The sequence below is a fragment of the Alligator sinensis genome, unplaced genomic scaffold, assembly GCF_000455745.1.
Source record: "Alligator sinensis unplaced genomic scaffold, ASM45574v1 scaffold235_1, whole genome shotgun sequence".
NCBI classification, from domain to species: domain Eukaryota; kingdom Metazoa; phylum Chordata; order Crocodylia; family Alligatoridae; genus Alligator; species Alligator sinensis.
The window spans coordinates 819,544-846,724 of NW_005842042.1; the positions used below are offsets into that span (position 1 = coordinate 819,544).

The window sequence follows — 27,181 nt, forward strand, 5'->3', positions numbered from 1 at the left end:
CCCCCCCCCCCCCCCCCGGCTCCATCCCTGCTGTTATGGCAGTGTTCTGTCCCCACTATCATCTCTGCCCCTCCAGCCCCGCTCCACATCCGGCCCTGTCTCCGCCTCGCCCCTGCTCTGCCCCTGTCGTTATGGCAGTGCTCCATCCCCGCCATCATTCTTGATGGGCAATTCGCCCCATACACAGTCCTGGCTGGAGCCCTGCCCCTCAAGAGCATTACAGATGGACAGACAGACTAAGCCCACATATATGTGTGTGTGTGTATCTATATAGATATATATCTAGATATAGATCAGTGGATATCTAGACAGATAGATATCAATCGATATCCATCTAGATAGATAGATATGTATGTGTATATCTATATATCTAGATCGATATCTAGATCGCAGATGTATTCTTCATGGAGACACAATACATTTATACCGTGTAACAGTATGCAACAACTGTTACATTTGTAAGCATTACACCTACATTATTCAGTATCAATACAAGTGGGCTAAATCTTCCTACCTTTTGACCAAGAATGAAGCAGGTTTAAAGTTGGAGTGATTTTTTTTTTTTTGCAACGTGTTTATTGCTAAAAAATCACGCAGATATAATAGTTTCATCATAACAGCTTGCATTAAAGTCCTTAGATATCAGTGCAATTATGACATCTGTCTGTTCCCTCTGTTATAGTTCTTATAAAGAACTACTGATTACTATTTTTAAAGATAAACCTTCAATTTTGAAATTAAATTAAGAAGAACTTTTGAATGTAATACAGTGGTTTGATCCAGATGCCCAGCAGTTTCATATAGGCAGTTCAGCTTACCACAGAGTATACAGGGCTTTGAGTAGGTGTTTGCTTCTCCCATAATACTGAGAGGAGCAGCTTACAGCTTCATATACTCTGCTTTATGCACGTACATTCACAACAGACCCATCCAAAGGTCAAACAAGATGTGAGGATGAATAAGGAATAGGCTGGAGAAACAAACAAAACTATTCTGTCACTATATTTTATAAATCCCTGATGCTGCCTCATTTGGGATAGCTTGCACAGTATTAGGCACCTATACCTGTGTTGGTTAGTCTGTAAGGTGCAGATCTACCCTGCCTTCTACCAAGCTGCTTACAATCAGTAATGTGAGCTAATTCAAAGAGATCTATAGGAATACCAGTTTGAATGGGGTTTCTTGTGTAATATGGATCCAGGTGAGCAGACAGCATGCAATTTAGATGGTACATAATTAAAGATCAGTTTAATGAGGCTGCTCCTTCTTGTACAGAGATGTTGTATGTGTACGTTAGAGAGGTGGAAATTACCTGGATTATTTCCAGAAAAGGTGTTTTTCTTTTATTAGAAGAATAGGCTATAAATTACCTATTTTTTAGAGGTCAGTGTAAAACAAAACTATATACCAGATAACTATGCAGGAAAAATGATCTGTCACTATGCCTTGCAGTGGAAATAATTACTTCCCTTGGAGAAGCTGTGCTTTTATAAAAAAACAAACAAACAAACCCCTGTAACCTTAGCAGTTCCCAACAATGTTCTATTTAAGATTGTGTTTCATAAATCTTAAGACTGTCTGTTAGGATATTTTTCTTTTCAATGCATTTAGTCTGAAATATTTGTTGTTTTCTTTGTTTTTATTTTATCCTTCCTCCCCTGATAGGTTGTGACTCGACTTATCCATTTGCTGGGTGAGAAGATTCTTGGCAGCCTTCAGCAAGGGGGTAAGTAGTAATTCCTGGATCATTGCCTTTAACTCCAGACTTGGAAAAGATGTCTAACAGGCAGGTTAAAAACTCAGTTATTCTAGTGCAACTTCAAAGTGACTTGAATTTAGAGGAATCATGCAATGTTAATACTGGTAAATCTGAGGACAGAATTTGTCTCTAAATACTTCACTTGAGCTGTGATCACAAGAAGGTTGGAATTTATTGGAGTGTGTGCTTGTGTGCATACATATGTATATGCACACAAAACTTATGTACAGTGAAATCTGCTTTGGGTATTTAGTTAACAGGGCTGGAATGGAAAGCATGGAAATAACTACATAGAGCAGAGTTCTCAATCTCCAGCCCATGGGCCTAATGCAGCCTGCTGCATAGCCATAGCATCTGTCTCACGGCGCTCCAGCAGGTCAATAAATTTGGCAGTGGGAGGAGTGGCTTTCATTATGATTCCCCCCGCCACTACCAAATTCCCAGATCCCAAGCCCTGTGGCCACTTCCCTATTCTCCACAAGGCTAGATAGAGGCTAGTCCTTCCCTCCCCTCCTCCTCCTCCAAATGTGGGGCCAGGTTGGGGCTGCATCAAGCCCCTTTCCCCCCTCTGCAGGTCCAGGTCAAGCCCCCTTCCCTTGTGGGGCTGGCTTGGGGCCAGGCTGCCCCTCACCCCACTTGGTGTTGCTGGATGAGGCCCTGCTGCATCTTCTCTGGGCACTGGATCAGGACCACCAGCTGGATCTGGCCCATATATGGACTGCCAGGCAGAAAGTTGTTGAGCGCTGTTGACATAGAGGGATTTTACATAAAATGAAAACATACTGGAACCTGCCTACAAGCTGATGTAACTCTGCCATTAGTTTATTTGCTGAACTGTGTTATAGAAAATCATTTGTTTGTTTCTGAGAAACTTCTTGTGTATAATGGCAGAATTAGGAAAATTTGCTAATTGAATTGTCAGTGTGTGAGAGGAAGCTCCCTTTACTGCAGCAGCTCTTGGATGGTTAAACTAGACTGGCTTTAAAGGAAGGCCAAAACAAGTTAAGTAGTAGTTTTTAACAGCTATACTAAGTTTTTAAAATCTATTCACAGATTCAGGTGTGCGTGTTTCCATGTAATCCAATGCATGTCAAATTTCAATGGGCTGCTTTGGAGCAAGTTTCAAGCCATAGCTGTGCTCTGTGCCCTTCACCCCCCGCCCTTTCTCCAGCAAGTAGCCTTTTAGGACCTACTTCCTCATTATGTTGATGGGCAAAGAAACATTTTGTACAGGTTGAGGGAGATAAGAAATATGAAAAGAAAAAAAATGAGATGGGATGTAGAGGGAATATAAACTGATTCAGTTTGGGAAAATCAACCCAGTGCACCCTGTAAAAGAGCAGGCCCTACTCATGGGAATGCTGGAAACCAAGGAATGATAATAAGATAGGCCTCCACTGAGCTTGATTGCTTCGTCTTCTCCCACCAGTGCAGTTTCCCCAGTTTAATTATCTTACTTTGCTGGAAAGGTAGGCAGGTGAGGGAAGAAAATCGGCCGTCTTGGTAAGTGACTTGGACCTCTATTGCCAGCAAATGAAAGAGGTTGTAAATGAAAGAAGATCAGTGGGCAATGACATTGACATTGGGGTTACCTGGAGATGCCACTGTCTCATACTGAGAGTAGCAAGCAAGAGTGTAGATATTGAATACAACTGCTCCCCTGCCATAAGTGTATCATTGAGACTGTCAGCAGGTGATAAGCTTATTCGGCTTTAGGCTACTCCAAAAATGCTATGTTGTCAAGCTTAGGGCCTTGATCCTAGAAATACTCTCTGTGTGCTTATCATTTACACGTGTGAATGGTCCTGATGACATTGACAGGACTACTTGTGCTTAGTTCTGCACATTTCTAGGTACCACAGTAAGTTACAATGCATGGTACATGGAAGAATAAAGCTCTTAGTCATTGTATCATCTGAAGAAGTGCTCGAAGCTGAGCATGCCATCCCTGTTCATTTTGCAATAGATGTGGGGCATCCCTGTATGGAACAACACATTAGAAATGAATTTTAGGAGCCTGTAAGAAAAAAATAGTATGACTTGAAGCTGAAAAAACACCACAGCTTGGGGCTGGTAACAAATTACCCTTTTCTGTGTGTCTGGTTTGTGGTTCTGGGCCCCACTGCACCAGCAAGATTGACAAACTGAAGGGAGTTCAATCAGAGTGCAGCAACTGGATTAGGTGCTGTAGGGGTTGATATAGGAGGGAAGACTTATAGAGCTGAATAAGCTAAACAATGATATATGACCTGTTAAATTTCTGCTGGATGAATACCAGAGAGGGTGAGGAATTATTCAGTGTGGTATATGAATCTGTGAGAGGCTTGAAATGAATAACTAAAGAAGAAATGTATGCTGAATATTGAGGGGAAAAAATGACTATCTAATGTTTCTCTATGCACTGCAGTGGTACTGTAATTGCTGTATGGTACAGTATAGAATCATGCATTTAGACACTTTAAAACTTTAATGTAAAGTTTCATAGCTTCTTACAGTATATCAAGCACTTCAAGGTTTGCCTTTGCACTTTAATTTCATCCTAATGCACATCAAAATTAAGATGCAGCATTCTGCTGTCCATATTTTATCCAGGAAAAGGTCTGAGATGTCCCAATAAAATTGATTTTAAAGCCTGTTAAGTGCAAAGTAGGGCATTAGTTTTCTGGCATGCAACTTTAAGTGTTGCCACCTGCTACATCCATTTGCTATCAGTGCTAATGAGTATATGATTGATACTATAACAATATACTAAAATAATATGTGGATTTCTCAAGAAGTCTTCAGAAGTTACATGCTATGAATTGGTTCTAAATAAATGTAATATTCAAACAGGAATATGGAATCAGGCTATAATAAATATGTTAGAACTTTTGCTCAAACTTGTGTCCAAGCAAGTGAGAGGAGAGAAACCTCAGGAGTACTGCTTTACCTCATCTCACCCTCTGTGTCTTTAAAGAGAGGTTCTAAAAGACCGGGAATGGCAAGAGAAAGTTGCCATCTTAGCAAGAAAAACTGAAAATATATGAAACGTGATGTACTTATGGGGATGTGCTCATAATGGCGTTCTGTAGAGGGGAGAGTTTGAACAAAACAGTGGCAGACACAATGAGGCATTTAAAGTTATTACTTTCTATAAAATATTCTGCATGCACTTTATATATGCTTATGCCCATGTGTGTAGAGTCATCTTTCACTTGGTGGTATTGGATAGGTCTCTTAATCGAGTTACGATCAGTTTTATTTAAGCAACTGTCATTTAAACAAATGCTAACCTTATTTATTTAATGTTTACTGCTTATCTCTGCTGCATGGTTCATTCATCTGAAGGATAGTTGAGCTTTATGCATGCGTTTAATATAGAATGTTGAATATGTTTGCATTTTAATATGGATTAAAAGCATCAAAACATTAACATTAATTTTAAAAATACCCAATATGCTACTGATGATTTTCTGTCTACTATTTTTGTGAGAAGAACAGATAGCAGAAGTAACCAAGCAAATTGTAACTGTCTCTAGGAATTTAGAGAACTCCCAGCAAAATGACTTGTGCAATGATGATTGTCATACTGAAGTGTAAAGAATACTCATTTTCATGAGGAAAAATGTTTTCTCAAGCCTCGTCACATAAAGTGATGTCCTGATATTCTGTCCCCCACCCCTGCATTCATCTGTTCCTTTCTTGCTTGGAAATGCTACACTATGGGGATGAGGATGTGAGCAAATGTCTGGGTCATCAAAATCACCGGCACTTGATATTTTGCCCTACAGACACACCCAGACATGTCCAGGGAATAACTAGACCTAAAGACTGAAGTCCTCTTTTTATTCTAAGGTCTTATCCTCAAATTGGGGCTGAAATGGTTGTGGTAGTGTTCTGTGGTGGAAGGTTGCTGCTTCTGCACAATTTCTAACAGTGTTGAGGGTAGTGGACGTCAGTCTTTAGGATGTTAATGTGATCTTTGATCTGTGTTGGTTTCATGTAAGTATAGAATGCTCCTGATGTGTAATTAAAACATAGATGCAGGGATAGTGCTAATTCTTGTACCTTGAGAGGAAAACATAGATTTCATAACAAATATATTTGGTGTTTGTTTTAATGTGGCATCTGAATTGTAGGACATGAGCAATATCTTTAAACTATTTCCTAAGCTGGTCAGAGAAAATGTTCTAGAGCAGCGGTTCTGAACTGGGGTACATGTACCCTCAGGGGGTACGTGAAGCCTCATCAGGGGGTACGTGGGATATGTCATACATTGTCTAACACAGGTTGAAGGACCTAAAAAAAAAGTCTTGACAGTTTGAAATTGCTGGGGTTTTACTGCCATAAAACGCACATGCACATGGAAACCAGATATCCTACTCCTGCTCCATGCCTCAACCTTGTACCGGAAACATCACTTCTAGGGGGTACGTGAAGTCTCACTCTGAGACCAGGGGGTATGTCGAATGAAAAAGGTTCAGAATTGCTGTCCTAGAGAATTCATCATTGAATGAAAGAACAATTAGTCCTGTCTTGTGGGGCACAGGTATTTATTTACTTAAGGCCCCTTTTGTAGGTGTTATGGCAATTTTGGAGGTCCCAGTGCTGATCGGGGCTACATTATGCTATTTAATGGCTGTGGAGAAATTATGTATGTACACCCACTTGTGCCTGGAAATGGTACAGACTAAATATAAGATGAAAGAAGATGGATGAATGCAACCGAGTTCTGCTCTCACTTTGTTCTTGTGTAACCTCATTTCCCTTCCATAGCTATTCATTCCCCAGTGAATTGAATTAGTTGGACTGAGGACTGCATTCATGTGTTGAAGTACTTTTCCAAAACAGATGCCTCAGCCCATTGGGAATTGTTTCCCTTTTCACCTGAGAATCTCTCTGGAGGAATTTGGAAAAATGTCTCTGGCTGCAAAATGGAAATTAACCTACAGTTCTAGCCTCAGAAGCTCTTGGCTTTGGTTTTCCTATGCAGTAATTAGGTCTGACACTTCCTGTAACCAAACTACAGCATGTATTCAGTGAAAAATAGATATCTAAGTCATGACAATTTATTTCCTGCCCATCCCCTAAACTATATTTAAGCAGTAATTGCAAACCAATCTCTGTTATCCAAGGAGGATCCCTGTTACACACTGGGATGCTGTGATGTGGTACAGTGCAGTTTTATCTATGGTGTGATTTATTACAGACGTACGTTTCACCTAGTTGAATTGATATTCTTTTTGTGTTAATGACTTCAGGATTTGTTTCCTAGGTCTCAAACCTTACTTAGGACTCCACTTTTAAATTACTTTGGTGTGATGGTGGTTTTTTCATTAATGGTTTACAGTTTGGGTAAACTGTCTCCAATTTCATTTAGTCCCGTTCTGTTCTCAGTCCTCTTGCAAATACTTTGATGCTATATGCTGTAGGCCTTTCTGAAGTATGGATTAATACAACCACTGGTCAATGTATATGCAAATCTTATGTAGACCTCTGTGTGGAAAATCTGAACCTGTGGCAAAGATCATCTCAGTCTCCTTTCCTTTCATTATTTGTTATAACAGCTGCTACTTCTGCCATCTGAGTTCATCTTGTTTCTAGCCTAAACTGGAAAGAATCTTGGACCTGCATTTTTCTTGTTACACACATGCCAACACCTCCTGTAACTCTTTCCTTCTTTGTAATATGAGCTACCATCCATAAATCAAATTGTTTTCCCAGAACTTGCTGAAAGGGTATAGCTTTAAAAATGGAGTGCACCTTTACATGCATTTATGGTTTACAAACGTGCTTTTGACATTTAAGGTAAGACCCCAAATGGATATTTTAGGTTCTTTTAGAGTTATTACTTGCACGTTATTTGTCATGAGGACAAAGACCCACAGTGAAGTATTACTCAATGCTGTAATGGGGCCCCCACCCCATTACTAAAGGGGAGAAAGAGCCCAGGGATAATTGGCCTTCCCCAGTCCCTGGGACAGGCTAATCATAATGCAGGCACAGGGTTGTGGAATAAAATGGGTGCCCATCCCAGGTGTGAGCAGTGGCTGACAGGCCTGGGGCAGAAGTGAAGGGTCAGGTGACCCAGGAAAAAACTTACAAGCACAAGGCCTGAGCCAGGGGGGCAGTCTGACCATGGGAGCGGCAGGAAGCAGAGCTCTAGGAGAGAGCCAGGCCAGGTGGCCCAGAGGAAGGACTCTGAGCTGCAGGGGAACTGAAAGGAAGCCCGCATCCCAAACCGAAACAAGTTAAGTGCCTTGGGCCTTTGGGGTAAGGCTTCTGCAGGGCAAGGTGAACCCTGGGAGGGGAGCCCTTTGTTTTGGGAGTGGATGCTCATGCTTTTAGGTTTTTGTTTAAACTGGAGGAATGGGAGTGGATAAAAGGGGCAGATTGGAGGCCACAGGGATATAACAGAGGCCCTCAGTGTAGAGCCTTTCCTGGTGCTGTGATCCAGGGCGTGTGGGGGTGCAGTATACCATGCCCTGCAGAAAGGCTGTTACTGTCTGGCAAAGGGTATAGATGGAAGATTGCAAAGACAAGCCCATGGGCAAGACTAGGGGCTGAGGAGCCCAGAGCCCATGAGGGCCAGAGCTGGGTCCTGGGACAGGGGACCCCAGGCAGAGGGGCTCAGCCAGAGTAAAGTGGGATAAGGCCAGGGAGGGCCTCAGCCTAGACAAAGGACTACCATCCAAAACCCCCTTTTGCCTTTTAGGGGCAGCCTCCCTGTCACTTACAACACCAAGGGGTGGCAGGCGAGATAACAGGGTGGGAATTTGCAGAGCCAAAAGAGGCAACAAAGTGGGGCATAGGTGTTGGCCAGGAGAGGTGGCTTTGCTGCCCCAGCACCAAGCACGTTATATGCATGTACGGCTTTTAGACAGATTTTCCTGAGCCATTTTTCTAACACTTGATGGCTTCTGATTGCAACTTGGCTGGTCCCCGTAGTAGTTTTTGCTTTGTATAAGGTTTAGTATGCTGCAAGAGCAGTTTGCTTATAGCATTCCAGTTTAAGTTCTGGAGCTGTTAAAGCTCAGCTATAGTAAGCAGCTTTTCCTTTGTTCCAGTATCCTGCATGGTCATCCTGGTAATACAAAAACTTTATTTGCTGTAATACATGAAAAAAGAAAAATCATTGTATGAAGTAGCTAATATAGGAACCTCCATTAGAGCTCTTTTTCAATTTCCCTTTGTTTGTTGCTTTTTTTGTGTGTCTGTTCATTGAGGTATTTTAAGCAACTTGTTTGTGGTTCTCTCTTATTTGTATATCGTACAATGAATTTGTGACAAAAATATGCAAGTCCAAGGTATTGATGAATGATTATGACAATTTAGTATTTGTCACATGGGTTACTTTACAATACACTCCATGTCTTTTTTTTTTTTTAGAGCTTTACCATCATTTTGCACTGAGTTTGACTCCCAAATACTGTACTTTTTTTCTATTTGATCTGTGACTGATGGATTGAAGTTTAAGTTGGTCCTCAGGCAGGACCTGTACATCAACTCCTTATGCTCATTTGCTGTTTTACTTGCCACTAGACTGTCATCCAGATGCATCACAATCTTTCCTGTTTGTAACAGTTTTTTGTTTTCAGACATTTCCCTCACTGCAGTGTGAAATACTGTGGGGGAATTGTAATAACCTAGAGGCAGAACAGGATCTTGTTCCTTAGAACACAAAAGGTGTACAGTACTGAGGTTCAGGGCTCATAAACAAATGCCAAAAATCAATAATGTTAAAACCTGAAAACTATTTCATTTGAAGGGAAACCACTTTGAACAATTAATTAAAAACTCACAATTTTTCCATCTTACTCCACCAAAACATTCCTTCAGGTGTGGGAGGTGGCTTTTTTTGTTTAATTGCCTTCACAGTTTGTGTTGCCAAGGCCATAGGAATTACAATTATGCTCTTACTTTGGTAACTAGAGGGAAAAACGTCTGTGAATCTATCATTTTAAAAATCCACAACTACAAGCTCATCCCTGACTTGAGTGCAAACATGGGGGTTCCCAAACATGTACAGAAAAGCTCACACTAGCATTGGAACAGTGCATTCTAGATGCATCCCAAATCTTGGGGAGAACTGTCTACCCATTTGCACTGGGATCAAGGTCAGAGGTAAAAGCTGCTACTCTCACAGGTTCCTCTTTCATGTTCTTATTTTCTATTTCTACTTCTCTGATGTGCCTGCAGCTGTGGCTGCAGCTTCTCTATCTCTTCCCTAGGATTTTTCTTCTTGTTCACCAACTGTGCAGCTTGAATCCCTTTACTATCCTTTTTGACATCTTTATATCTACCCACACCTTGATTTCTTGCTTTTTGAAAACAGGCCTCAACCGCAATGGATACATCCAGCACCCTGTGCCACCCACTGTCTGAGCTGCAGTTGGAGTTCATGCGCACTGTCACTCACTTTTCTGATTTTGCATTTCTTGTAACGTTATGTCTCTGCTGCCCCACGACCTGCCAGCAGGGCTTGTAATTCCACTGTTCCAGTGTTACTGTGAGCTTTTCTGTCTCGCTTTTATCTTCAGCTGCTATGGCTTTTTTCTGACAACTTCTCAGTATGTTTCATTTTTGTGAGCCCATCAACATCATCTGTAGCTGCAATGACTCTTTATGCTAACTTCACAGCATATTGCTTTAACCATTTAATGGATATTCCCAGTAGCCTATGAAATTCTGCCTTTTCTGGTTTTACACTTTTACCTCTTTAACACAGCTATCTCTGTCATAGATTTTCTTATTTCTGTACATGTTTCTCTGTTTCTTTTCCTAAACTTATATGTGTTTTAAACTTTATTAAATTCTATGGGGATCTAAGAGGAGGGGAATAGAGGAATACTCACTTTGAGCTGTTTACCATCTCAGCTGGCAATCCTATGAGAGGGCAGTGTGTCACTTACTAAAATCATAATGGTATTGTCAGTGTTGTAGGGTGGACTCCATCAATATTATTGGACTCGTTTAGTGTTGTTTAGGGGTTTTCCTTTGTCTCAAGCTCCCTCAGTTTGGCTTGTCTGTGTGCATGCCATCAGGGTACTCTCTGTGGTGTACTGCCCATAACAACTTCATAGATTTCATAGACATTAGGGCTGGAAGGGACCTCATGAGATCATCCAGTTCAGCCTCCTGCCCAGGGAGCTGGAAGTCAGCTGGGGTCAGATCATCCGAGCAGGATAAGCACCCAAGCATTTCATAAAGGTGTCCAGAGTAGGTGCTTGCATCACTTCTGGGGGGAGTCTATTGCAGACTCTGGAGACTCGGATGGTAAAGAAGTTTTTCTTATGTCCAGTCTAAAACAGTCTTCCAGCAGTTTGTGACTGTTAGACTTTGTCTTCCCTTGGGGTGAATGTGCATCAGACATTCTCCCAGATCCTGATGCACACCCCTTATATACTTATAGGCTGCCACCAAATCCCCCCTGAGCCTTTGCTTCTCCAGGCTGACAAGTGCCATGCCTCTCAGCCTCTCCTCATAAGACCTGATCTCTTGACTTCTAATCATGTGTGGCTCTCCTCTGGACTCTCTCAAGCTTCTTCACATCCTTGATACAAGAAAACGACTGCAGGCTTTGGATCTTAGTGACAAAGAATTTTGTCAGGATTATTGTGTACAAACAAACCTAGATACTAACATCCATGACCAGCCAGTCCATGGTGCTAGCTGTGTCATTTAAAGGAGTGGTACAAGCATGAACGTAACCCCCTAAACCCAGTACAAGTATTAAGGGTTCCTGCACCCCTGTTAATACTCCAGTCAGAACAACTTTATGTTTAAGGCATGCATGTCCCAGTTCTCACCAATTACTAAAACATCTTTAGGTGATATCCACATTCTACTTATCAGTTAGTGTACTCTGCTCATTAGATAGGGATACCTGTTTGCCAGGTCACTCATCTTAGTTCTGGTGGTCTGTACTAGTTTTATCAATTCATTTGGTATCTGTTGGCTTTGGAAACATTTCTGAAATGAACAAGCTACCTTCCCAGCACGTCTGCGCAAGTCATGTATGATATGCCTAGTTTTGCATTCATTGGGGCCTACTTTGGTTCAGGCAGTTAGCAGGGTCTCCGTATGATTTGTATGTGCACCACTCAGTGTTAGTCTTAATCCATGCTCCAGCAAGGCCTGCATATGCAATGTGACATAGTTTTGTCATTAACTCTTGGTTGAGTGTTTCCTTTATACAGATCATTTCCAAATGCTTTGTCTTATTTGGGCTCAGATTAGACTTTTCTACTGGCTGCACCATAGCCATAAAACTCCTGGTGTTTGTCCAGCTGCAAGCACAAACTGCACCCATTGCATCTGTTTGCCTGATTAAGTCTCATCATCCGAATGCAGATTTTTCCCTCGTTGGTATTTTGAATATTAGTGGCTTGTATGATAGTCCATTGTTTTGAATGCCTGACCCCATTATACTTCCAAAAAATGACAACTGAGCACAGATTACAGTGACAGACCTTTACTGAGTTCAGTTTCTCCATGGAAACTGTTCTGTATCTGTTATTTAGAGTGCGGTTTATATTCAGTTCTGTGCTATTCCACTCTTTGGAAGAATCATCGTAACCATACATGCATTGTAGTGGTTGGAAATGATGTACACTTGATATATTTTTATGGTGTGTTCCAAATGTAACCCAGCAGACGTGTAATACCTTTTGCTTGCTACAGTTTGCAGTTGCAATATAATCCTTGTGTGTGTGTTAATACATTGTCAATCACTCGTTAGAACTGCTATCTTGCTGTTAGATTTGGAGAGGACAGTTCTCTAACTCATTTTTGTTGTGACCTACTTCCCTATATGCTAGTGGCCAATATACAGGTGCAGTTAACTGTTGTTCACAGTTCTGTTCAACAGTCTGCCTTCTAATTTAGTCCAGTGAACTCACAAACTTGGGCCTTCTTAATAAATATGTTGGATTTGACTCAAATTCTGTTATTCCTCAGCTGGCTTTCCCTATAGACTCTCCTTCTGATGCACACATGCTCCAGGCACATGCATTGTTATTCCTTTGCCTAGAAATATTTGTTGTGGCCAAGCACAGCCCTCCCTTAGCGTGTATTTGATGCCCATGGTTGCCAAATGGAACTCTGACAATATCTGCTTTTCTGCACAGTGCGATTTTACTGGTCTTGTTTATTGGATATATGGGTATCTATATATATCTGCACATGCAAAAAGACCCAGCAAAGTTGTATCTGTGGGTACCCATTTATGTATAGGCATATAGTAGAAATAGTGTTATAGTTGAATAGTTAATGGTATTGTTGGAGTGCTGTTGTGGCCATGGAATATACAAAAGGCAAGGATTTTTTGGGGTGATTCTCTCTTACTGGACCAGCTGCACAGTTGGGGCTAGTCTTAGACCAGCTTTCTTGCATTTCTTGGATTGCATTTAAAGCTTGTCTAAGTCTATTCCATCTATACAATTGGTCCAATAACATTGTAGAATCATAGCTAAATAGGGCTGGAAGAGATCTAGTCCAGTCCCTGCTTGAGGCAGGATCAGCCCTGTCTAAACCATCTTTTACAATCCATAATCTGAACTCTACATAAAATTACCATCAACCCTGACACAACACAGACTTAACACCCTAGCTTGTCACAGGTAAAGCAGGGGAACCACAGCAGCGAATGTCCTGTTTCTATAAAAGGTTGTTGAGATATGTTCAAGAGATCACAGGTAGAGGGCCATGCCCCACCCCCCACTGCCTGCTACAGAGGAAGGCAAATACTGTACCTCCAAAGTCCGTACCAATCTGACCATAGTGTAAAATTCCTTCCTGACCCCAAATATGATGATTGGTCTGACCCTGAGTAGAGGGGCAAGATTCTGTAGCCAGGGACCTCCATCTTAGGTCCCAGCAGAAGCGTTGGCACACCCCAAATTAAAGTCCCCAGCCTTGGCTGCAGGCAACACCCAATGCCTCTGGGAAGGCTTAAAAATGCCCTGACACATACAGCAGAAAGAGGAGAAGGACAACCAGAAAAGCCCAGAAGCATGGGAAATACATCGGCATAGCTATGCCTAGATCATCCCTGACCAGTGGCTGTCCAACCTCTTCTTGAACATCTCTGGTGATGGAGAATCTGTAATTTCCCTAAGCTGTCTATTCCAATGCATCACTATCCTAACAGTGAAGAAGTCTTTCCTGATATCCAATCTAAACTCACTTTGCTGCAACTTCAAGCCAGTGATCCACATCCTCCTCTTTACAGCATGAGCAAAAAGGTGCTTTCCTTCTTTTTTATGGCAGCCTTTCAATATTCAAAGACTGCTGTCAGGTCCCCTCTTAAGTGCCTTTCCCTCAAGCTGAATATGCCTAACTCCTTCAGCCTTTCTTTGTATGACTTTCTTTCCAAACCCTTAATCATCTTTGTTCCCTGCCTCTGGACTCTCTGACTTCTCCTCTCCGTTTTTAAAATGTGGAGCCCAGAACTTAATACATTACTCCAAATGAGGTCTAACCAGTGCTGAGCAGAGGCACCATCACTTCCTGTGTCTTGTACCTAATGCTTCTGTTGATGCATCCCAAAACCGCATTCAACTTTTGTGTGGCTGCATCACGCTGTAAACTCTCGTATTGAGTCTGATCTACCAAGACTCCCAAGTCCTCCTTAGAGCTGCCATCCAGCCAAATGTCACCCACTTTATGTTTGTGTTTTTGATTGTTCTTCTCCTCGCATTTGTCTGCATTGAACTTCATCCTGTTCGCTGTAGTCCAGTTTGCCAATCTGTCGAGATCCTTCTGAATTGCACTCGCCTCCTCCAACGTGTTCACAGTCCTTCCCAGTTATCTGCAAATGTGCTCAAGAAGTTTTCTGTGCCAGCATCCAAATCATGAATAAATACATTGAACAGCACCAGGCCTAGGACAGACCCCTGTGCAACTCCATTCAAAACCTCCTGCCATTCTGACATGGACCCATTAATAATTACCCTTTGTCTGTGGCTACTGAACCAGTTATATATCTGCCTTGTAGTAGTTTAATCCAGCCCACGTTTCTCCAGTTTGTTTGAGACAGTCATGTGGGACCTTGACACTTACATTGCTGAAGTACAGATGCATTATATCCACAGTCTTCCCTTTATCCACCCAGGTAGTTACTTTGTCAAAGAAGGAGATCAGGTTTGTTTGATGCAATTTGTTCTTCATAAATCCATATTGGCTGCTTGTGATTAGCCATTCCTCCTCCACATTAATCCACAAAAATCTTTCTCCAGCATAATTAAGCTAGTGTTTTTTCTTCTTATGCTGGCTGCATGTTTGGGCATTCATCGTTTTCTGTTCCTCCAAAGTCTTGCCATATCAATTATCAAATATTTTGATCATCCCTGTAATCTGTGGCACTTATCTCTGCAAAGCATAAGGGGACTATCAGGTTCTTTTAAATAGGTGGCAGTGCACAAAAGGTTCAGATGGTAGGGACTCCCACAAAATATCTGGAATTAAGTGTAGTTGCCTAAGGACAACTACCCTAACTGAAGTAAGACATTGAAGCTTACTGACAAGTTCCCTCAAGAACACAGGGAGGAATAATAGTGTGTTGTAACCAAGGTCCAATTTTGGTACTCTGCCTAATGAACTCCACAACTCAACCCATTATTACCTTGCTGTATTACCCAATGTGATTTTGGAACAAAGAACAACTGTTATATCCAGATCTAGGGTAATTACTTGTGACGACATTGATAGTTGCTTGTGTTAAGTGAAGAAATGGGACTCAGGACTAGTATTAAAGGATTGACACGACAAATAATTAGATGAATGACAGAAAGGCTTTATTTACTACAAGTATTCCCTGTTAAATGAGCCTAAAGCAAATCAAAGTCCAGTATATTTAGCTGTAAAAGTGATAGTATCTCACCAATTACAGGCAAAAGAGGTGTTCATTCTGTCTTGTCATTTCTCTAAGGTGTGGATCCTTTCATCAGAAGATCAGCTGGGCACGGTAGCAGTCCTTGTCAGAATGATTTCTCATTCTTGAAGCATGCGTTATTAGCTGTTTTATTCCTCTTATACCCTTTAGCTCAGCATCTTCAAAGCATTCTTGTAGTTGTGTAAATCAGGAGAGAAACCCAAGCAGTAATTAACAGGAAAATCCTGTTAATCAAACTGTTCATTATTGGTCATCAGAAAGTCCCAATTTTGATTGAATTACAAGAAGTTATCCATTTCTACTAAGTTGGAACATATCAAGAAATTGATTAACAACCAGGATAAATGCAAGGTTCCTGAATAAATCAGGAGAAGACACTTATCAAAGTCCGTATGGAAAATGTCTCTTCCTGCACATAAATATGAGTTAATTGCAAAATAAATATTTACTATACTAATCAAATAAGGATAGACATTCCAGTTGCATACCAGACAAATAGGAGCCTTCTTAAAATCATCATAAATATAGTAAGATAAGTTGGAAGTGATGCTTCCTTATTTCTTTTCAGAAGGTCCAGCCACATACTTATGTTCTTTTGCACTATGCAGTTGTCATCAATATTTTATATTTTAACTTTTGTGAGTAGGCCCAGCTCAGCTTGAGTTTCAGTCATCAGCTTACTATTACCATTGAGAGGGGCTATTCAGCTGAAGTCCAGAATCTGCTGTGCATGTCAAAAGTACTGACCTGTGCACCCAAATTGAAGAAGTTCTCTATTTGTGGAACATGCATACTTTAAAATTAGGGGTGCACCAATAGAGATTTTTTTTGGTCTGATACCGATGGCTGATTTTTAATAAGCCATATCAGCTGATACTGATCTGATTGCCAATATGCAGCCTGGCAGCTTGGAGAGCAATGTCCAGCTGCTAAGTCTGTTGTGGTGGAAGGGGTGAGGGGAGGGAAGGGGTGTGGGGGGGGCAGATCAAGGCCCCATGGTGAGGGAGGGAGTGGGGCTGGGGCAGGTGGTCGCAGCCCAGGAAGGCATGGGGAGTGTATGCCCTCGGATCTGTGTGCAGGGTGAGGGCAGGCTGCCACTGCAGGCTGGAGCCAGGGCTGCACTGAGCTCTTCCCGGCAGGGGGCTGGGCTGGGCTGGGCTGAGCTGGGGGCAGGCAGCAGCAGTACTGTCAATTGCTGATACTGGCAGTTTTCTTTATATTAGTGCCAATCTGATATGGGACCAATGTTTCAGTGCACCTCAATTTAAAATCCCTGATTCATGATATTCTGAACTGCCTATTTTTTATAAATCATTTGAGGATATTCATCAGCTTCATAAGGATACATGTAACAGTAGTACCAGGCCACCATCCTCCTGTGAAGGGCCACACTACAGTTTTCTTTTTGGGGATTGCTTGGCTTCACAAAGGCCTTATTCGTGTATCTTCTCCAACTGTGACCTTCCTGGGATTATGGTGCAACTTTAGCCGTGTTAATGGAACCTTCTTTTTAGCCACAACATCTTTGGTCTCTGTAGTATCTCTCCATAGAAATGGCCTTTTTAGTAGCTGTAGCTCAAAGGATATAGGTGTTTCAGGCCCTTAGCACTGGTTGGTTTTCCATTAAGAGAAAGTGATGAAAAGTTGTTCTTCTGTCTGTTACTGCCACTGTCCCCAGCTGAGCCTGGCTTCCTGCGCAGCCTATCTGAAGCAGGTCAGGAGCAGCTTTGGAGCTCCCCCAGCCCCACGGTTAGCTGGGGCAGCATCAGCAATGTTGGGTAGTTTCTCTCTCGCTCTTTTCTCTCGCTTCCTCTTTCTCTCCCACTCTGTCTGAGAAAGAGCAGCTCTCTCCTGCTCTCTCCCACTCTTTCTCGCTCTCCCGCTCATTCTTGTTTGTTCCCACTCTCTCACTCATGCTCTTGTGCTCTCTCCCTCTTGCTCGCTCTTGCTTGCTCGCACTCACCTATGCTCATGCTCGCTTGCTTGCTCTCTCTTAAAAAAAGCCTAAAGAACTTATGTAAGCAAACTTCATTTTACTGAAGACAGATGTTGTTACAATGGGGAGGGAATATGGACAATAAAAGGGAATGATTCAGATACTAAGAAGTAAATTTTCCTCAAGGGGACTTGAAAGGAGATGAAATGAACCAGAACAGTAGTAAATTTGTCATCCTCCTCTTTGATACAATGATAGCTGAAGAACGTTTCAGTTATATGGATGAGATGGCAAAGAAAAAAATGACCAATTTACAAATGAGTGTAAATAAAAAATAAGAAATAAAAATACCCAAACTAACAGAGAAAATAAACAGATTTCTCCATAACACATTTTTATCTCTCCAGTTGAAGAACTGTTATTTGGTAGAATGTTGAAATGTCATACACACGGAGAGTGAGTAAGATTATCATTTTTTATTTAGTAGGGGGAAAAGAGTCTGATTTATAAATTTGCTGTTACAATCCAAATTTCATTAACTTCTAATGGTTTTGTCTTGCCATCAGCCCCCAAATTGGAACATTTGTCTACAATATGTCTACAAGTATACAAAGTGTTGCATATACATATATACAAGATATACAATATGAAAAAGGGGACCTGGAAGGAAAAAAAATGTTTGGATGTCAGAGTTTAAGGGAAGTTTCCTGTATTTTAACAGGGACTTTACGTACAAAGATTCTGTGCCAGTCTCTTAGCTCTTTCCTCTGGAACTTGCTTGTAAAACATTATTGTATATAGTATAGTTACTTATGTTTCAGGGGAACTGGTTGGTGTATGTGTTGTAGAGCAAGGAGAGAGAAGGGGTGGAAACCCCTTTCCTGTGGCAAGGACTGTGGTGGGAGAACCTTGTGGCTCAAGGGGAACAACTCCAAAAGCCCCAGGAGGAAAAAAAACTTACTGGCTGCGGGAACGATGGTGGGGAACTGACAGCCAGGAAAGAAACCGTCCACGTGCTTTGTCAGCCACTTATCTGTGTGGCTGGGGCTGGCACAGGGTGGTGAGAGCAACGCCCAGCATGGGATCCAGAGAGGACGCTGCAGGAGTAATCATTGATGCACACACAGTACATGTGAGTCAGGAGGGGAGAGAGTTAACTCCCTGTCCCTTTTTCAGTTTGTTTAGATTCTGTTGTAAACCTTCATTGCCCTGAAGCCAGGGCATGGGCCCATAGGGTACGCCAGGGGCTGAGAGATTAGGGGCCTTCAGGAACCAACGCAGACAGCCCACTGGCCAGACTGAGCCGGAAGGGGTGCAGCTACAGAGCAGGAGAATGATCCTCTATGTCCACTGAGGACATGACAGGCCAAGTCTGCCTGAAGCAACTCACGTCCAGTAGCCAGCCCATAACTAGAACCCACGGGCAGGGTGAAATTACATTGTGAGGCCAGATCAGGGTGACATCGCAAAGGCCGACATCTGAGAGATTCAGAACATCTACCGCGCAGTCAAGTCCATCAGGTTGGCGTATGGAAGGGGTGTAGGGGGCATGGAGCCCCAAGGCTGTCCACTGGTGACACCTTGAAGTAAGGCCCAACTACTAGAGGGGAACCTCCCGCACTAGAACAGAAGACCAAGTCATGGTGGGCAAGTATTGGGGGCTTTGTATGGCTGACATGGGTGCCCAAGGAAGATCCCAACTGAGGCAGGACCACCCGAGTTTTTATGCAGGATCCCAGCATGTGCTCTGGCCAGTGGCAGGGGGTTAGACTAGATGATCTATTTAGGTCCCTTCTGACCCCAAACTACTATGAAACTATGAATAGTCCATGAATCAAATAATCCTGTTAAAAGCAAGATTTATTAAAAAATACAGAAAATGCTAATAAAGCAAAGGAGAACCTAATTAAGTTTAATATTATAGCAGCTAGCAAGGGACATGAGGATCAGGGAAAGTGTGGGTCATTTACTAAATGGAGGAGGTAACCTAGTAACAGATGATGAGAAAAAGGTGAAGTATTCAATGCCTTTTTAACCTTGGTCTTCAGAGGCAAGGTCAGCTCCCAGACTACTGCACCAGGCAGCACAGTTTGGGGAGAAGGTGAGCAGCCCTCAGTGGTGAAAGAACAGATTAGGAACTATTTAGAAAAGCTGGATGTGTACAAGTCCACGGGGTCAGATGCAGTGCTGATATGGTCAGCAGCTCTGCAGTCATTATCTTTGAAAACTCACGGCAATCAGGAGAAGTCCTGGATGACTGGAAAAGGGCAAATATAGTATAATTGATTCATTGTCCCCTGTTTGATTTGGCCGAATCTGAAGATTCGATGCCAAGTTGGAGAATCAGTGTTTTGGCCATAGACACAGCTTTAAATGTTTTTTCTACCTACCTCGTGGTACCAGGCATGGCTCATGAATGCTGCGATGGTGGGGTGGATGGAGTGTCCCACAGGAGATCAGCTGTGGGGGGGGACCCCAGGTGCCCACCCAGACCCAGGAGGCACCAGTTGCCAAGCCGGGGATGGAATGCACCCTCAGTAACTTTATGGATGACATCAAGCTAGAGGGAGTAGTATATAAGCTGGAGGGTAAGGCTAGGTTTTGGAGTGGCCTAGACAAATTGGAGGATTGGGGCAAAAGAAATTTTATGAGATTCAACAAGGAAAAGTGCAAAGTCCTGCACATAGGATGGAACAATCCCATGCACTGCTACAGGCTTGGGACAGACTGACTAAGCAACAGGTCTGCAGAAAAAGGCCTGGAGGTTATAGTGGACAGTAAGCTAGATATGAGTCAACAGTGTGCCCTTGTTGCCAAGAAGGCTAAAGGCATACTGGGCTGCATTCATAGGAGTGTTGCCATGAGATTGAGGGAGGTATAGAAAGGTCAAGGACAAGTTGGCAAGTGTCCAGCAGAGGACAACAAATGTTTAGTGATCTGGAACATATGACTTCTGAATAAAGGCTGAAGGAACTGGGCTTATCTAGTCTGCCAAAGAGAAGACCAAGGGGGGATTTGATAGCAGCCTTCAACTACCTGAAGGGTGGTTCCAAAGAGGATGCAGCTAGATTGTTCTCAGTGTTGACAGGCAACAGAACAAGGAGCAGTGGTGTCAAGTCACAGCAAAGGAGGTTTAGGTTGGTATTAGGAAAAAAAAATTCCCTAGGAGGGTGATGAAGCACTGGAATGGGTTACCCAGAGAGGTGGTGGAATCTCCATCCTTGGAGATATTTAAGGCCTAGCTCAACAAAACCCTGGGTGGAATGATCTAGTTGGGGATGGTCCTGCTATGAGCAGGGAGTTGGACTAGATGACCCCCTGAGGGGTCCAACCCTAGTTTTCTATGATTTAGTGGTTCTATGATTCTCTTATGCTGAACTAGGTAAGGCGATCCTCAGTTTTAATTTATATGATGAAGAAAAGTGAACAAAAAGTTCTATATATCAAAAGTGCTTTTCCTCTCCAAGCACTTCTGCATAACCTTGCTCAACCTTTTCTTGATGTCTGAGAGCTTGCTCGGCAGTCTCTATACCTCCTTTCCAGGTTCTAGGATTTGGGGTCTTTTTTTCGATATACTTGGCTACACACAGTTGGTTTCTCCATACCTTTACATATTCCCATCCTGGAGGTGATACTGGTTATTGTATTAATTCACTTCCTTTTTAATATCTTGATCCTTGTCATCTTTACATCTCTTTTTATTTATGTTCATGGAAGTAATTTACAGACTTTTTCTATATCTCAGTTTTTACCATATTTTGCTTACAACATATTTCACTTATTGGCAGATAGTAGTCCCTCTGTTAGTGCTGGCACTACAGATACATTCTGACAAATATTCCTAGTTGATAGGTAAAACTACTGGCTTATTATCAATAATCTACATTTTGCTACTGTGGAGGCAGCCATTCAGAGCAGTGTGAAGAGCATGTGGTAACTGTTTCCTGCACTATGCAACTTGGAGAGGGTGAAGGGTTTGAACCCGGAATCCGTAGACTTTTGAAACAAAACAAAAACCAAATGAGAGAAAAGCATGTAAGTGTGGAGCGTCTACTTGGAAGTGAATTGTGTTCTAATTTATCAATTCAGAAAATATAGTCCAAAGAAAAACTGCCTGACAAATAATGTCATATGGTATCAGTTCTCTTAAGTTTTGTATGCAACTGTATTATAATTTTCCAAGGGTGAGTATCCTAAACTTCTTTTATTTTAGCTATTCCTCCAGAATTTGCCATTACCTGCCTTCTAGAGACCTCTGAAATGGAATAGACATTAGACACAATTTTTCAGACAAATAAATAACTTATTGTCGTGTTGGCTCTTGTTCCTGGAACATGAGGAGGAGGGGGCTGTGGAGTAGGAATATTCATGTATAAAGTGGTTATTTAAAGAACTGCAAGGTTCTGGGAAGATACGTTTTATTACTCACATTACGTGACATCTAGAAAGCTGCTTAATAGGATCCTGCTTATAAGTGTAAAAAGGGAAAAGATTGATTTCTTATTGCCAAAATGGCTTTTTTCCACTATGCTTTGAAATTTCCTACCACAATTGCAAAACAGTAAAACTGGTAAGAGAAGAGGAAGGGGATTTCAGAGGTGAATATGAAGCATCTCTGCAACAGGCCTTTTTTATATCACCAGTTGGAAGCTAATATAAAGTGTGTGTTGATCCCTTGAGTGTATTGACCCATGTAAATCAGTTGTAACTTCTTGCTGAAAATGTGTGCATTCCCAACCTAAGAGAATGCTTACCCCCTAGTTTGAAGCTGAGCACTGTCAAGCCAAGAACTCTCTTCCATCTCTTTCAGTGGGAGCCTAAATTAAGTGTTAGCACATTCCTTTTTTTTCAGCGTTAGTATCTGGATTCTAACATTGCCTATATTGTACCCATAAGCTGCTCCTTCAGTAATTGAAAATAATAGGATTCCTGTTTACCTTGTTTAGTGTGGAATTATTGTATAATCTTCCCTTTCAGTATAAATGGAAGATGTTGTGCATCACATAGATTAAATCATTCAATAATTATTTCCCTCTTTCCTGACAATTGAAAATGAAACATGGTACCAAGGCAACATACAGCTTTCTGGTTGACTGATTAAATATATTTATGTTTTTTCGCAGGTCATCCCCTTGGATTGCACACTGCGAGTAGCAAGTGGGATGCCGGAAACCCTGCCAGCAACCTCTCCACTGTAGCGATCATGCCAGTGTCTGAAGAGGTGCCACTTACTGCCTTTACTTTGGAGCTCAAGCATGCTGTCAGTGCTGTTGGTAAGAACTTCTTCATATGCTACTATGTTAGCAAATCTCCTCCTGATTTAAGAAAGTATCAGAGACTGTCTCTATGTGAGATGGTGAAAGTTACTGCTTGCAGTAGAAGGGGAACATATTCTAGTGCACAAAATCAGATATCTTGCTTGAAAAAATGTTAGGAAAATCTTTCCCATACTTTTTAAAACAGTGACTTTTTTTTGTTGCTTCCTTTCTCTCACTCATTGCATACAAATGGACAAACTCCACCGTACAGTATAAGTTCTGTGATTCTTCAGGGCCATCAAACTTTAGCCAGTAAGTTGCACTCGGTACTTTAGTTATGGGTGTGCTCAGCAAGTTGCTGGGTGCTTGCCCTAGATTCCTTCCCTGGACACTACACTGTTGTCTTCCAAAATTCCCAGTGTTGGGACTGTTGAACACTCATGCTTAGATAACTCATTAGAGGAAGGGAGACATGAAGTTTGCATCATCTCCCCTTTAATAGGGCCCAGGATTGTGCATGTCAGAGCTGCTAAAACTTCCCCACTTCCCCATGCTAGGCATTTCTTTGACAAGACAGAGGAGAGGAATGGCACTTTAGCTGAGGTGGAATAATTTCTGTGAAAGGTGAGTACTTTGCGAAAGGGACTTTAACAAGGCCTATGAAATTACAGCCTTGTAACATTTTAATTGTTTCTTTTTACACCACTTTCATCCATTGCCAGTTTCAGCTCTCAGAGAAAATGCTGATCAACTGGCTGTTTTTTCTGATATTTGCTGTAAACTGAGATAGTACCACTGAATTTTTTTAACACAAAGCTTTATCCATAATCCAACCTGTATATTGTGTGCCGAATCCAATGCCTGTTTTACATCAGTGGAAACCTTCCCATCAACTTCAGGGGGAATTGGTCTGGTGTCTTGCATCAACAAGAGGACACATTCAACTGTTTTGTTGTATATTCTAGTTTGAAATGTCACTGGAAGGAAATGTGAACGTCCTGCTTTTTGAGATGGAATGTTCTTACTGGTGTGTCAGTTCTGTAGGCATAACACACTCACTAGTGTCCCTTTTCATCTTGTTCCTTTATTTGGCCATAACAGGTGCTTACTAAGATGTCTGCACAGAGAAGACTTACATAGGGAAATCTGAAACTTAACAAGAAGCATCCTGTCCTGTACTTTGAATAATAAACATCCTGAGCCTTGAGCTAACAAGCTACCCTGAGTAATTTTCATGTGAAATAACACAGTAATCTGACAATGTCTCAATTAAAAATCCAATTTAGTAGAACAGCACATGATTCATCGAGACCAGCTCTCCTTTTTCACACTTAATATGTTTGAGCAGGCTTTATTTCATTATCTCAGTGTGCATAAGAAATCCTGTGGGTATTCAAGTCCCAAACAAATAGCTGATCATGACCGTGTCTGAATTTCTGAAATAGTTCCCAGAAATCACTTCTGTAGGTACTTTTCAATTCCAGTGAAATCTTAAAATGAATTTAAGGTCTAGTTAGCATGATGGGGATAATACATGTACAGTAATTTAATGACCAAAATTGCTTAAAACAGAACTACAGAAAGTATCATTCTAAATGTTACTGTTAATAGATAAAGTAAACTTTTTGTGTTTTGGCTTAGGCTTAGAGGGCATGGCCTCACAGGTACTCTTTTAAGATGTGTTCAGAGGGTGCTTTCACACAGATTAGACTCTGAGATTTTTATGACTGTACAGTTTTAAAGGCAGGCTGTGCAGTACATTGTATACTTCATATTTCTTATAAGATGCATAGGACTGGAAAGGGACCTCCTGGGTCACTGAGTCCCAGTCCCCTGCTATCGTAAGAAACCATTTCATAGTTTTCATCTCAATTCTTTCTTAACCTGTTCTCCTCTGTCCTTGTCCCACACTCTACTTTGCTTCCCTTACCTGATACACTTTTAAGTAATTTGACCCAAGAATTACTTTGTGTTACTGTTTATACTCTTCCCCTATTGCATGTAACATGATCCAGAGCTGCCCCTTATAGCTAGACAAAGGAAAGAGTTCTTGGCTCTTTACAGTACAAAAGGCAGGGAGTGGTGATGGATGGAGGAGGCTTGAGAAACTATCCATAATTAGAATAAATATTTAATAATACAGCCAACAGAAACTGAGTTCTGCCAGGATGCAATCTCTTTTACTGTTCTCCTGCTGAGTTCCTGAACGCAGCAAAAAAGGGAGAATCTAGGGGCCCAGCTGAAGGGATGTAGCTAAAATTTCCTTCTCCGTCATTCTTAAGGCTCCTCCCTTCTGCTCTGAAGGCGAGAAATAGGAACATGTGAGCTCCTTAAGACAGCAATCTAAGAGAGCAAAGTAAATGGCATAGAGTCAACAAGTTTTAGTATCTGATACTTTATATGCTTGAAAAGTTAAGTACTGAAGTGTTAACCTGGCCAGTTCAGTAGCTTTGTTCACCTCCTCACATGTAAAGCTTTATGCAGTCCATTTTGTAGACATTTGAGAATGTGTCTGAATTCGTAAGTGTTAGAAAGATTTTTCTTGTACGACAGGTGATGGAAAAATCTAGGGCTACTTTTAAAAAATAATTAAAAAAATAAAATTAAAAAATTCTTGTCATTTTGAGAGTCTTTGCCCTCTTAGTTTGCAGTTGAACGTCATGCTTTGTCTTGTCTTTTACTAATGCACAGTTTACTAGAGAATCCTTTTCATGTGAAAGTTTAGGGAGAGAGTAGATTTCCCTTGGGATTTCATAGATTTCATAGACATTAGGGCTGGAAGGGACCTCGGAAGATCGAGTCCAGCCCCCTGCCCAAAGGGCAGGAAGTCAGCTGGGGTCATAGGATCCCAGCAAGATAAGCATCCAGTTTGCTCTTGAAGGTGTTCAATGAAGGTGCTTGAACCACCTCCGGTGGCAGGCTGTTCCAGACCTTGGGGGCTCGGACAGTAAAGAAATTCTTCCTTATGTCCAGCCTGAAACGGTCTTGTAGTAGTTTATGACCATTCGACCTAGTCGTCATCCCTTGGGGCACTCTGGTGAACAAACGTTCCCCCAGATACTGGTGGTCACCCCTGATAAACTATAGGTGGCCATCAGATCACCCCTGAGCCTGCACTTTTCCAGGCTAAAGAGCCCCAGGGCTCTCAGCCTGTCATCGTAGGGTCTGCTTCCCTGACCTCTGATCATGCGCGTGGCTCTTCTCTGGACTCTCTCAAGCTTCTCCACATCCTTTTTGAATTGTGGAGCCCAAAACTGGAAGCATGTGGTCAATGATGACCCCCAAGTCTCTTTCTTCCATAGTGCTAGCCAACATAGCACTGCCGAGCCTATAAGGATGCTGCGGGTTTTTTTTCCCAAGGTGGAGAACCTTGCATTTATCGGCGTTGAACACCATCAGATTCTCGTCCGCCCACTTGCTGAGCCTGTCCAGGTCAGCCTGGATAACCTGCCTGTCTTCTGGTGTGGATGCTTTGCCCCAGAGGTTGGTGTCATCGGCGAACTTGGCCAGTTCTGATCGCTTCTGACTCCAGTGTCCACATCATTAATGAAGATGTTGAACAGTATGGGTCCAAGGACAGAGCCTTGGGGGACCCCACTGGTCACAGGACACCACGATGAGTGACTTCCATCGATTACTACCCTCTGGGTCCGACCCCGGAGCCAATTTTCCAGCCAGTGGATCGTGGAGGACCCAAGGCGACAATTGGCCAGTTTCTCCCAGAGGCGATCATGGGACACCAGATCGAAGGCTTTTTTGAAGTCAAGATATATGACATCAATCTCTTCTCCCTTGTCCAGGTGATAGGTCACCTGGTTGTAGAAGGAAATGAGATTGGTCAAGCAAGACCTACCCGCAACAAACCCGTGCTGGCTATCCCTTAAGATGTTGGCGTTGGCCAGTCCATTAAGGATGGCCTCTTTAATAAACTTTTCTAAGATCTTCCCCGGGATAGAAGTCCGGCTGATGGGCCTATAGTTAGCCGGATCCACTTTCCTCCCTTTCTTGAAGATAGGCACCACATTGGCCTTCTTCCAGTCTTCGGGCACTGCACCAGAGCGCCAAGAGTTTTCAAAGATCTGTGCTAGAGGCTGGGCTATGATGCTCGCCAGCTCCTTGAGTACCCTGGGGGGAAGATTGTCAGGGCCAGCTGACTTGAAGGTATCCAGCTTCTCAAGATGTTCCTTCACGAAGTCAGCATCAATGGAGGGCAGGGGATCGCCCTCACCTGGACTTCCCTGTCCCGTAGCGGGCATGGGCGTCCCATGGGACTGATGACAGACCGACGCAAAGTACCTATTTAATAGGTTGGCTTTTTCCTGGGCGTCAGTTGTCAGTTGCCCCATCTGGTTCAG

General features: G+C 42.3%; 1 protein-coding gene across 4 annotated transcripts in view; it reads left to right on the forward strand.

Moving 5' to 3' along the window:
* Window positions 1–27,181, forward strand: part of PNPLA7 (patatin like phospholipase domain containing 7) — a 269,446-nt gene that overhangs the window by 142,246 nt on the left and 100,019 nt on the right. For all 4 annotated transcript variants that reach the window (XM_014519499.2, XM_025203018.1, XM_014519500.2 and 1 more), the window contains 2 exons: window positions 1,666–1,726; window positions 22,692–22,841. In XM_014519499.2, coding sequence (XP_014374985.1) covers window positions 1,666–1,726; window positions 22,692–22,841 — 211 coding nt within the window. The remainder of the gene's footprint in view (window positions 1–1,665; window positions 1,727–22,691; window positions 22,842–27,181) is intronic.